This window comes from Furipterus horrens, unplaced genomic scaffold, assembly GCF_987537825.1.
Source record: "Furipterus horrens unplaced genomic scaffold, mFurHor1.1.pri manual_scaffold_13, whole genome shotgun sequence".
NCBI lineage: Eukaryota > Metazoa > Chordata > Mammalia > Chiroptera > Furipteridae > Furipterus > Furipterus horrens.
In genome coordinates, this window is record NW_028327183.1 from 58,223,090 (window position 1) to 58,236,229 (window position 13,140).

The window sequence follows — 13,140 nt, forward strand, 5'->3', positions numbered from 1 at the left end:
TCCCGCTCCGTTCCTCTGCGCGACCTTCCCCCGATGCCGCTGAGCTCCCCACAACCGCGCCTCTGGACGTGAGGGCTGCGCCGGCCTATCAGGCTCACGTCTGTCCGGTTAGCGGCGTTTGCTTTGACGCGGAGGCTGGGGTGCAGATGTTGGCAGCGCGCGGGGCCTCCTGGGATTTGTAGTCCTCCGATTCGCGCAGGCGCAGGCGAAAGAGGGCGTGTGTACTAGTGGACGACCGTCAGTTTCTTGAGGTGGACCTGTGGGGAGTCTCGGTGAGACTTGAGAGGTTCTGAGGAGACTTTGGTAGGGCTCCGGGGAGGGGGTGCGGGACGGAGCGCGGTGGAGCGGGTGAGGGTGCTGCTTGGGGCTGTGCGTGTGCGTGCGGTGCTGAGACCCCGGCGGTCGCTGAGTGTGTCTCCGTGTTTGTCCCCACGCGTGTCCCGGGGGCCTCCTGGGTCTCCCTTTGCTCGTGTGTGTGTCCGCTCCTGTCTGGTCTTCCCGGTCCCTCTGTGAGCGCGTCCGCCGTCGTGTCCGTCCGCGGGGACTGAGCCTGAGGCCCCATCCAGGCGTCCGCAGTGTCTGGTCTCCTCGGCGCCTGTCTGCGCGTCTGGGGGTGAGTGTGTCTGCGCGTGCGGGTGCGTCTGTCCTGTCCGAGGCTCCCCCCGCGTGTGCCCCTGCGCCTCTGTCTGCGGGGGTGGCTGCCGTGTGTGCGGTGCGTGTGGGGGGCCCCCCCGAGAGCGTGGGGAAGGCTGCCCTCCTGCACAGGGGGCCTGGCGGGGCTGCCCGCCTGCCGGCCGGAGCCCACCTGCTTCCTGCCCTCCGAGCCGCACTTGGTCCTCGGGGGAGCGGGGCAGAGACCCCGCCCCTTGCTGACGGGGTGGGTTGTTGAGGGCGTGTGTGGGGTGCTCAGGGTATGGCTCTGGGCATGTTACAGGCCTCCCGGTAACTGAGGTCGGGACCCTCACCAGCCTCAATATGCAGGTGGCGAAACTGAGGCTCAGAGACTAACTGAATCCCGCAACTCCACACCCAGGCATCTGGTTTCCTGGCACACACAATAACTACCTCACAAGTGGCAAATTCTTGTTTCCCCGTGGAAACAAAGGACGGAAGGAATTGTCAGAAAGTTTGGGCGGACGAGGAGGAACAGGAGCATGAGCCACCCCACGCTGTGCAGCCACAGCTCTGAGGCCACACTGGGGTCAATTAACACCTGCCCTGTGCACATGCCACTTCCAGGGCCACTGTGCCTTTATGGCCTCCTATTTATTAATAAAGTAAAAATTAGAATTGTGTATGCACTGCTACAAAGACAAGTGTAGTCCAGGGCGGATTAGATTTGACCTTTTGTTTAATAATATCAAAACAAATGATGACATTTTCAAGGACACCTGCAAGTGTGAGGGTCCTGGGCTGACTGTGCCTCCTGGGTACGTCACATTTGGTTTCTTCCTTGTCCTCCCATAAGCGCCATGTTGTTGACCTCCTGTGCAGGGACAGGAGTCAGAGATCACAAGTTCAGAAAGACTGCATTTGTAAAAATTAAACTCAGTTTTAAACCCTGGCTGGTGTGGCTTCATGGATTGGGTAACGACTTGTGAACTGGAAGGTCGCTGGTTCGATTCCTGGTTGGAGCCTGGTGCCTGAGTTGTGGACAGAGTCCAGGTTGGGTTGTTCAGAGGCAACCAGTTGGTGTGTCTCTTGCTCAACCATGTTTTTCTCTCTTTCTTCCCCTATCTAAAACTAAATGAATAAATCTTTTTTTGAATTTGTATTTAAAAACTCATGAAGTCACTGCACTCAGGGACATACAGAACTCCTGCTTGTGGGTGGCGACCTGGAATTTCAGACTGGATGCCAACCATGTATCCATATATCCAGGGTTGGGTGGTAGGTATTTGTTTCTAGCAACAGTGCTATAGGAATCATCATATATATGTTTATTGATTTTAGAGAGAGAAGAAGAGAGAGTGAATCATTCATCAGTTCCTTCTCCCTGGCACCCCAACCTCTAATCATGGGTGAAACTTACTACCTAGGCCTGAGCCACAACCAGGGACTGAACCAGATCCTTTGTGTTTGGGATGATGCTCCAACCAATGAAGTCAGAGCTTCAGGCTTCCTACATGTACCTGATCATTGAGCCTCAGAGTAACCCCAGGAGTTCTAGGGGTAACCCAGAGGGTGGGGGGGATGCTGTGTGTGTGTGCTGGTTTTTGGGGTCAGCAGTCAGTACCAGGGTGGGGGCAGAGGGTCTTGTTCCACCCTCCAAACTGTGGGACTGGCTGTGTCCGCATGCGTGTGTTGGTGGAGTGTCAGTATGTTTTTGAGAGGCAAACACCAAGCACCTGGACTCAGATGTACTCAGCCCAGTTCTAATCCCAGCCTTGTGTTCTGGGTGCGTGCCTTATCTTTTTGTGCTCAATTACTTCATCCCTGAAATGGGATGAGTGGAAATAGTCCCCTCCTCATAAGATGTCAGGTTTAAATCAGGGATGTTTGTTGAGTCCCATTAATGCTATGGGGCCCCCGCATGTGTTCACTAATAACGTGTGTGTGTGCCCCTGTCTGCTTTTGGCTAAGGGCTTCACATGGTCTCTCACAGTGCCTTTCTCTCTCTTTCCCTGTGCCCAGCTTACCTGTCCCCCAGTCACCATGGTCACTGGAAGGATGGACACCCAGCCGCTGACCAAGAAGGTCCTGGTGAGTCATGTCAGCCTCTCGTACCTCCTTCTGCAGGATCAAGGTTCTGGGCAGGGATGACCCTCTGGTTTTTTTAAAAAAGAAATTATTGCCCTGGGCATGTGTCGCAGGAGGCTCTATAATCATCCTATGCACCAAAAGTTTGCAGGTTCGATCCCTGGCTCACGGTGCATTGGATAGGCAGTTGATGGATGTTTCTCTGTCACATCTTGTTTTACTCTAGCTCTGCTTGTTTTTCTGAATTCAATAAACTGATCTCAGAAAAGGATTACAAGGAAAAATTAATCCCTGGTCTTTTTCTAAGGATGAATAGTGCAAAGAATTAAATAAAAGTAATATAAAATAAGCATTAACAATAAGGAGCATATAGAAGAGATATATAAAATGTTCAATTAATCAATCTATAATAGTTGCTGCCATTTCCGAGATCTTCCTGCAGCAATAGCAAGGTGAGGATTCACACATGTGTGACTTCATTTAGCCTTTTAACACCTACAGAGGGGGCGTTTTTACTAGGAGTTCCATTGAACAAACAGGCTCAGGAAGGTTTAGACAGTTATTCACAGAAACACAGCTGAGGGGATGTGGGGTAGAGTCAGAGTTTCGTTTAAGGCTCCTGAACCCAGACTATGAACCACTGACTGCCTGTACTGCTCAGTCATCAGGTAGTGGTGTCCCCAAGACAGAGGAGACAGTGTGAGTCCAGGTTCCCTGGCGGGCACTTGTAGCACAGAACTATTGGCCGGCAGATTCATCCTCCTCTTCAGGGAATGTGAGCTATGGTCCATGGTCCACAGCAGATTGGTTCCTCTGCTTGGGCCGCAGTTCTGCCATAATAAAGAGCTACAGACAGGGAAGGTTGAACAACAGGAATCATTTTCCCACGGCTCTGCGGCCCGGAAGTCCGAGATCAATGAGTAGGCAGGTGCTATCCCTTCTGAGGCACCATGAAAGGATCTGTTCCCAAGGTCTCTCCAAGTTTCTGATGGTCCTGTGGCTCATAGCGACATACTCCTGTACTCACGTGGCATGTTCCTACATGCGTGTCTCTGCGTCCTAACTCGTTTTTATAAGGACGTCAGTCTTGTCTCCTTAGGTACCACCTTTCTCCAGTGTGACCTCATCTTAACTGTTTCAAACTGCGATGGTTATTTGCAAATCAAGTCCCACTTCAACTCAGGAAAGCCACACAAATCTCAACCAGGTACACGGCTTAGACTGAAACCTGGCACAGAACAACTGCCTAGTGAGTGACAGGTGTCATTATTGCTTCGGTGTTGACCTTGTCATCATAATGTCATCTCATTGTCCACCAAGAGCTGAGCCACATCATTTCACACGCAGGGTCACCATATATCTGTCCTCAGCACTCCAGCTGCTGTTTAAGCCTCGGGTCCTGACCCACCTGCCCCCACCCAGTAACTTCCCTCAAGGACCCACTTAAGCCCACACATTCCAGCTTCCTGGAAACCCCCTAGAGCTGCCATTGCTCAGGCACCTATCACGATGGTATTGACCAGGCTGAGTCCATTACAGGAGTATCTGTCTGACAGGTGTGAGATGATATTTCATTTTGGTTTAAATTTGCAACTCCTGATTAGTGATGTACATTTTTTCATATGTCTCTTGGTCACTTGTATGTCCACTTTTGAGAAATGTCTATTGAAGCCCTTTGCCCATTTTTTCATTGGGTTGTTTTTCTTCCTGGCGGACAGCTCGTAGTTTATTTATCCATCCAAGGCCCATCCAGTGCACTTAGGCAGTGAGGACACAGCGTGGTCAGACGCTTCAGAGCTTTGCACCTTGTCGACACCATGTCACATGCATCCTGTGTGCCTTCCTGATCCTCTCGGCCCTTCTGGTCGCGACTCCCGACACTGCGAGGAGGCCCTGCGGTGAGTGGTGTGCGCTTCCTCTCACAGGGCTCAGTGACGTTCAGTGATGTGATGGTGGACTTCACCCAGGAGGAGTGGCAGCAGCTGAAGCCTGCGCAGAAAGACCTGTACAGAGATGTGATGATGGAGACCTACTGGAACCTGGTCTCACTAGGTAAGGGGCAGCTTCACCACATTATTCACCACCTGCCTGTCACTCAGGATGACACAGCAATAGCAAAGATGGACAGATCTGACTAGGTAGAGCATTGAAGTTATTTGAAACTAAAGTTGAACGTCAGTCCTGGCTAGTGTTCTTAGTGGGTTGAGTACCAGGCTACTAGTGACCCAAGGTCACTAGTTCAATTCCCAGCCAAGGCCCATGCCTCTATTGCCAGTAGGTTTCCTAGTTTGGGGTGTGCAAGAGACAACCAACCGCACATTGATGTTTCTCTCCTTCTCTTTCTTACTCCATTCCCGTGTCTATACATATAAATTTTAAAAATCTTTAAAGAAAAGAAAATAAATATAAAAGTAATGTTGATGGGTGATGCAGTAGGGAACAGTAATTACCACATGTATAGCAGTCAGAGGGTTATAAATATATTAAAAACTGGTAGGGAAAGGCAAGAAAGAGACCAAGCGAATGATAGAGAGATGGACCCAGGTTATCAGCCTGCAACTCACTAGTGTCGAAATACATGAAGTTAAACTTTACACAAGGTTAATAAACCATACTGATAGTGAAAAGAGTAGCAATTGAGTCACAGAAATACAACATTTGCCCATGAGGTACACAGAAATGAAAAGGAATACCAGGCCTGGCCAGGTGTGGCTCAGTTGGTTGGATCATTCTCTCTTACAACAAAAGGTTGCAAGTCCGATTTCCTGTCAGGGCACATATCTAGGATTTAAGTTTGATCCCCAGTCAGGAAACATAAGGGAGGCAACTGGCCAATGATTCTTTCTCGTCAATGTTTCTCTTTTTTCTCTCTTCCCCTCTCACTTCTTATCCACTTACTCCCTGTGTAAGCATAGCTGGGGTGAGGTATAACAATAAAAAAAGAGAAACAGCCATATGTATTATGAAGTTGTAGAGAAAGGGACTCTTCATTATAGGAGCATGTACTTGTGAGAACTCTTTTGGAAAAGGGTTTGGTGTTATCAACCAAATTTCAAATGATTCCATTTGTAGAATAGGTCATTTAAAAATTTTCCTATAAGTGAGCAGAGATTTTCATAGGAAGAAAGAGCAGGAGAAATGTCCAGATTTTCCAAATTATCAGGGTATATCATTATGAAGGAAATCACGATGCTCCTCAGAGATGAGCACTCTTTGTAGTCACTGATACAGAAAGATATTTCTGGACGATATTTTCCAGATAAACTAACTTCCAGAATTAGTGTATGGTCCCATTTCATTAACAGCTCTTATGGATGTTTAACTACCCTACAATTAACTGCAGATAGTTAAAACAAATGATTTGATGAACTTTGACATCATATTATCCAGGAAATCATTCATTGTGATATAAACTACACACATTTATAGCAGAAAAGTTTTTCTTTCCTTACCCACCACCCTCCACCCTGTGGTGACCGCTGTGGATTACTGTGCCTTTTCTAGAATTTTATATGTATGGACTCATATGACATGTCCTCCTTTTTTTTGTTGTTGTTTATTTGATTTTTACACTTGGCACCTCATTTTTGAGTTTCACCCATGATGTCTAGAGGATTCAATAGTTCCCTTCTCTTTTTCCTTTTTTCTTTCCTTACTTTGAAAAAAGGATATGCTCCCCCAAGGATATATTTATTGATTTGAAAGAGACAGAATGAGAAACATCAATTTGTTGCCTCCCGTACAAGCCCTGACTGGGATCTGAGTCACAACTTTTGATGCTCGGGACGATGCTCCCTGGCTGTGGACATGACTCACTTACCTTCATTGCAGTTTTCTTCTGCTTTATGGATAGACCGCCATGTGTTTATCCATTCACTTGATGATGAGCAAATGGGTTATACCTAGGTATTTATTTAACATTTTCAGGAACTGTCGACCTTTTTCCCAAAGCACTTGTCTCATTTTTGCTTCCACCAGCAGGCGCTGGGCATTGCATTGCTCCTTGTGCTTTTCAGAACTGAATATGCTCGGCCTTTCTCACTGCAGCCACTCTGGTTGGTAAGCAGTCTTACCACGGCCCAGCTCGCCGCTGGTGCTGAGGACTTTCCAGGTGCTCATTTGCCACCGGTCTGGTCTCTTTGATTAAGTGTCTGGTTCAAGTCTTTTGCCTGATTTTTTCGTTGTGCAGTGTAACTATTTATCCCATCCTACGCGTAGTCTTTTCTCTTGGTCAATGGCATCATTTCCAACACACACTTGTTTAATGCTGATCGTGTCCAAGGTACTTATTTTATTGTCGCCTGTGCATTCGGTGACATATCACAGGGACAATTGCCTATTTAAAGACCATGAAGATTTTTACTCCTGTTTTGTCTGCAAGATTTAGAATTTTAGCTCTTTTTTTAGGTCTTTTTCCATTTTGAGTTAATTGCTGTGAATGATTTAAAAGGGGCTGACATCACTTTTTTTTTTAAAGTGAATATTATTGCAGTTACGTTGGGTAATAGGATCTTATAGGTTTAAGTGTACATTTGTATGATAGATGATCTGTGTATCACATTGTGTGCCCAGCACCCGAAGTCACATCTCCTTGTATCACCACTTATCGTCGCTCCTTTGAGTGTGTGTATCTAGGTGCCCGGCACCATTTCTTGATGAGCAGAAGTTTGTAATTTGAGCAAGTCCAGTTTTTCAATTGCTTTCTGTGGGGATTGCACTTCAGACCATACTCACAACCCAGGCTCTTCTCTGTCCCAGCAGTCCAGCTACAGGCCATTTATGTCCCCAGCGTATCTCACACCCACAGTCACCCTCCTGCTTTCTTCCTCTGGAAAGTTACCCTCAGCCTCCATGTCCCAGGCCACCACCTGCTCTGACATCCGGTGTCACCCTCAGACCTCGGGGTCACGAAACCAGTATCATTTCCTACCTTTCGTACTTGTCATTACTTTTCCTCCAGGATAGAATAGTCACAGGAGGCCAGATAGTGACTCAGGGATTGGATCACATGATGGAATGTGTTGGGTGACCTTTTGGGGGGCTCCATTCTTAAGCTTCAGTTTTCCTAACTGTAAAAGGGGTGCAATCTTACTATCACTTCGTACCATACCGGCACGTGCCAACACTTGGTTAAGGTTTTATCATGTGCATTCTGTGTTTTGGACACTGGGAGCTGGGATGGGCGAGGCCCTTGCGTTGATGGAACTTACCTCCCGCTACAGAAGCTGCCAGTGTACAGGTCCCGGAAGAGCAGTGTAATGAGCTAAATCTCTCTTTCTCTCTCTCTTTTTCTTTTTTTTTATTTTTAAAGATTTTGTTTATATTTAGAGAGAGGGGAAATGTGGAATAAAGAGGAAGAGAAACATCAATGTGTGCTGGCTCTCTCGTGCTGCCAACTGGGACCCGGCCTACAACCCAGGCATGTGCCCTGACTAGGAATCAAACCAGCGAGCCTTTGATCATAGTCCTGCACTCAGTCCACCGAGCCACACCAGCCTGGGCTCTGTTGTTTTTTTAATTATAAAAAATTTTATTTTTTGTCCAGGCTTCTATGGCTCAGAGGATTTAATGCTGGCCTGTGAATTTGAGGGTCACCAGTCGACTCCCAGTCAGGACACTGGCTGGGTTGCAGGTCAGGTCCCAAGTTGGGGGTGCGCAATGGGCAAGCGAGCTGTGTTTCTCTTGCAACTCGGTGTATTTCTCTCCCTTTCTGCCTTCCTTTCCCTCTCTCTAAAAATAATAAAAATTTTTATAAATTTATTTTCTTTTTTTTTAAATTTATTTGTTTTTTATTTATTTATTTTTAGAGAGAGGGGAAAGGAGAAAGAGAGGGAGAGAAACATCACTGTATGGTTGCCTCTCACTCGCGCCCCCAATTGGGGACCTGACGTGCATCTTAGTCATGTGCCCTGACTCTGAATCGAACCAGCGACACTTGGCTCATAGGCCGATGCTCAATCCACTGAGCCACAGCAGCCAGGGCCCGAGTTCCTTTTTTTTTTTTTTTTTTTTTTTTTTTTTATTTATTTTTAAAGTGATGGATGGAGAAAGAAAGGAGAGAAACACTGATGTGCGAGAGAACTGTCAATAAGTTGCCTCTCGCACAGCTCAGCACTGGGGACTTGATCTGCAGCCCAGGGAAGTGCTCTGACTAGGAATCCAACCTGCAACCTTTCCATGTACAGTCTGGCCCTCAGTCTGCTGAGCCACAACAGCCAGGTCAAACTTTCTTTTTCATGGCTGCAAATCATACATAACATAACGTTAATAGTTTAACTATTTACTGACCGTTTAATTATTCTTACGTGCACAGTTTGGTGTCATTAAGTACGATCACATTATTGTTTAGCCATCACCACCATCCACCTCCAGATTTCTTAATCACCCCAAACTGACAATCTGTCACCCCCAAAGAAGAGCTCCCATCCCTTTCCCCTGCCCTGACACTCAGGTCCTACTTTCTGTCTATCAATTTAATGATTCTAGTTTCCTCTTACGAATTATATGTGTGTTTGCTAAGTGTGTTTAATGGGTCTTTTTTTCCTCATATCATTTGGAACTGGAGGTTCCGAAATCACAAGTTTCACATCCAGTGCCTTAGGTTGCAATTCCAGAGAGGGGATTTGCAGTATTCTTTCGATTATTTCTCAGCAGAGCTCAGGGAAGAGGGGGTCTGGCTGGGGACATCCATTTAGGAGATGTTAGCATATAGAGGAATCTGAATTCTCAGCTCTCAGGACTCAAGAAAGGGGTCTCAAACTTAGATGTTGTGGGGTCATTGGGGGCTTAGATGCGTGATAGTGACAGGTGCTTACCATTCCTGATTTCTTTGTTAACTTCTAGGAAGGAGGGCTCTTTGAGGCTGGATCATTTTAAATGAGATTTTGGTTTAACATTTCAGTGTTTAAATGTTGGGAGGAATCCTGATGTCCCATGTAGAGTCCAGAAATCTGGACAGCCCCCAGGCTGGAAACAGAGATTGAAGAACCTACAGGGCACATGCGGGGACCAGAGTAGCTGTGGTCAGCAGGGAGGGACGAGTGTGCAAGAGGAGGGCGAGGGGTCAGCAGCCAGGGCCAGGCCGCTCCTGAGCAGCGTAGGAAGGCAGGAGCTTGGCTGGGCAGTGGGGAGACAGGGGACAAACAGCACAGCCACACGTGAGTCGGCTCCACTTTATCATTTCTCACTAGAGTCAATCCTTTGAGAAGCACAGCGGGCGGGGGATGTGCACGACGAGGCCTGGAAGTGAGGAGCTGTGTGCCGTGAACACTCACTGGGTTTGCGGGAGCCTCGGATCTGCCTTCCTCCTCTTTCTCTCCTGGGATCTTCCCCCAGCTCTGAACTTCCCTGACCGCCTTTGCACCCACTCCCAAGGGGCCCTTTCTCGCTCTCTGCTCACCTCCCTCAACCTCACCATCTCCGCTCACTGCTTCCCTTCTCCGTGTCCCCGTGACATGCTGTACCCTGCTCTGAGGTTGTGCCGTGTGTCCTGCGGAGGTCCTCCCTCCCCATGTTGTTAACTACATGTGTGTCTTCATCTCTTTCCCCCTCCCTTCAGGTTTTGGGACTAGACCTGACCTGAAAGAATCAGTCCCACCAGAGGACGTTTGGTCAGACAAACCCTCTGTTACGGTGGTGGTAGAAGGAGCTACAATGGATGGTGCCTGGGGTTGTGCCTATGAAGGAGCGGGGACACAAGGTAACCGGGTTGGATGGCAACAGGGGAGCCCAGGGACCTGTCTGTTGCGTTCAGATATGTACCAAGCATTAGCCTCTGAATGTCGTGAATTTAAGGCATTTGTCCAGCAAAGCCACAAGATGCACTCGCCCAGATCTGAAGGATGGAGAGGAGGAGGGATACATCCATTCACCATGTGTGGGAAGAACTTAGGTGCTTCAGGCCTGGACACGCCCTCCAAACACATTGCAGAGAAGAAAGCCTACATGTGCGGGGATTGTGGCAAACCTTTAAGCTATAATTTGTCTCAGAAAGAGCAGTATAGAATCCACACTGCGGAGAAGCCCTTGTGCTTCACTTGTGGGCAGCAGTTTAGTTGGCCATCGTATGTCACCACCCACCAGCATATGCATACCGGGCAGAAGCTGTACACATGTGGGGAGTGTGGCAAGGCCTTCACCCAGAAAGGGAATCTCAACAAACACCAGAGGACACATCTCGGGGAAAAGCCTCATGTGTGCAGGGAGTGCGGCAAGGCCTTCATCCGGAAATCCCACCTCATCCAACACCAGAGGACGCACACTGGGGAGAGACCATATGTGTGCGGTGACTGTGGCAAGACCTTCATCCAGAAAGCCCACCTCACCCAGCACCAGAGGACGCACACCGGGGATAAGCCATACGTGTGCATGGACTGCGGCAAGGCCTTCACCATGAATAGGAGCCTCATCGTGCACCAGAGGAAGCACAGTGGGGATAAGCCATACGTGTGCATGGACTGTGGCAAGGCCTTCACCATGAACAGGAGTCTCATAGTGCACCAGAGGAGACACACCGGGGATAAGCCATACGTGTGCGGGAAGTGTGGCAAGGCCTTCACCCAGAAAAGGAAACTTAACACACACCATAGGACTCACTGTGGGGAGAAGCCATACGTGTGCATGGACTGTGGCAAGACCTTCACCCTTAACGGGAGCCTCATAGTTCACCAGAGGACGCATACTGGGGAAAAGCCGTACGTGTGTGGGGAGTGTGGCAAGGCCTTAAGCCGGAAGATGAGCCTCATTGTGCATCAGAGGTCACACACTGGGGAGAAGCCGTATGTGTGTGGTTGTTGTGGCAAGGCCTTCAGCCAGAACAGGAACCTCTTAATTCATCAGAGGTCACACACTGGGGAGAAGCCTTATGTGTGCGGGGATTGTGGCAAGGCCTTTATCCGGTATGAGTACCTCAGCAAACACAAGAGGACGCACACTGGGGAGAAACCCTATGTGTGTGGTGATTGTGGCAAGGCGTTCACCCGGAAAGAGTACCTCATCACACACCAGAGGAAGCACACTGGAGAGCAGCCCTAGCAAAGCTCCATCTTCCAGAGGAGCTTCATGGCATGCACGTCCCTGTAAGAGTTCCTGACTGACCACACCATGGAAAAGCCATATAAGTGCAGCCAGCAGGGCAAAACATTCATTAGGAACTTCTTCCTCCCTGTCCTCCGGAGGATCCACACGAGAGACAAGCCCTATGAGTGTGGTAAGTGCACGGAAACCTTCAGAAGCATCTTTGAACTTAGGTGACACCAGAGAGGGATGCACACTTAGCAGACAAGCAGTGATATTCTCAGAATCCAGACCCGACAGGTGATTCCTTATCCATGCACCAGTGCCAGACTTGAGATGGGATCTCACCAGTAGGATTCTACCAAAGTCCTCCCCACACTGGTCGTAGGAATGTGGGTATAGGCAACAAGCCACACAGTGCTCACCATTTGCTTCTAATGCATTCACACGGCCCTGTGGAAAGCAAGACCCCCCTATAGGTCTAGTATCTGGGGCTCCGTCCAGAGGAACTGTGCCTACAGACCTAGTAAACTGTCTTATGAGGTTGGACACTGCATTCAGTGTCTGTGAGTCTCCATCTCTTCAATAGTAAAGTGAAGGAGGAGGGGGAAGGTGAAAGGAATGTGGGAAGGTGGGCTTCATGGGGACCTTGTCACTTTGTAACACCACTTGGATCAAGTCCAGATGTTAGGTTGTCACCATCTGTGGGTGTCCATGTTTTTCCCAATCCCAGCCCCCAGGTTTCATTCAACAGTAGAGTTTGTTGATTGGTTCATGATGGGAAAAAAATCTTTTTTTTCAAGCATTAAGCAGTAACAGTAATTGCATTTGACGTTGTATTTTATGATAGTGGTCTCTTAATTTTTCTTAACCAGAAGTTGTAATTAAGGGAGACCAATGTCCTCTTATACACTCCTCAGGTGCAAAACGTACATATACAGGTTGTCCTGTCAAAATGAGTAACAACACTTGTGGGGTATAAGAACGAGTACCCCACAGGTACCCAGCAAGCCTGCCCAAGGTGTGAGACCACCTGCCCTTCCCAGCCCTGTATTCCTTTTTGGGAATGGTCAGGTCACAAGGTAAGGCATAGATCGTCAGTAGCAGAGATCAGGGAAGGACCCACTCCCAGCATGGCTGTTTCAGGTATAGGAGAAAAATCCTCTCTCTCACTTCAAGACTGTCTCCACCCACCCCATGTGGGCTGGAATTCTTATGAAAATAAAGCTCTTTTGTTCGGGTGGGCGCATTATCCAATCTATGCCTCATTCATAGCCCTAGTCATGTTTGACTTAATATTTCATTACTGATGAAGATAGCAATCTATTACCAATAAATAGCAAATGATATTAGAATGCTGCTCTATTCACAATAAAATTATACATAAATCACTTATTAATAAATGTGTAGTTACTACTTTGTACA

General features: G+C 48.1%; 1 protein-coding gene across 1 annotated transcript; it reads left to right on the forward strand.

Annotated features, from left to right (window-relative positions):
• The first annotated feature begins 215 nt into the window (after window positions 1-215).
• Window positions 216-13,140, forward strand: LOC149995627 (uncharacterized). The gene is made up of 4 exons (XM_090260009.1): window positions 216-272; window positions 2,635-2,703; window positions 4,626-4,752; window positions 10,259-13,140. The coding sequence occupies exons 2-4, from the start codon at window positions 2,656-2,658 to the stop codon at window positions 11,731-11,733; spliced, it is 1,650 nt and encodes a 549-aa protein (XP_090116135.1). The 5' UTR covers window positions 216-272; window positions 2,635-2,655; the 3' UTR covers window positions 11,734-13,140.

What these genes read in the sequence shown, in the direction of transcription:
- LOC149995627 (XM_090260009.1), top strand. Translation starts at nt 2,656, where the DNA reads ATGGTCACTGGAAGGATGGACACCCAGCCGCTGACCAAGAAGGTCCTG. An exon ending in CGCTGACCAAGAAGGTCCTG is followed by an intron (nt 2,704 to 4,625) that starts GTGAGTCATGTC and finishes TTCCTCTCACAG; the next exon opens with GGCTCAGTGACGTTCAGTGA. An exon ending in CTGGAACCTGGTCTCACTAG is followed by an intron (nt 4,753 to 10,258) that starts GTAAGGGGCAGC and finishes CCCTCCCTTCAG; the next exon opens with GTTTTGGGACTAGACCTGAC.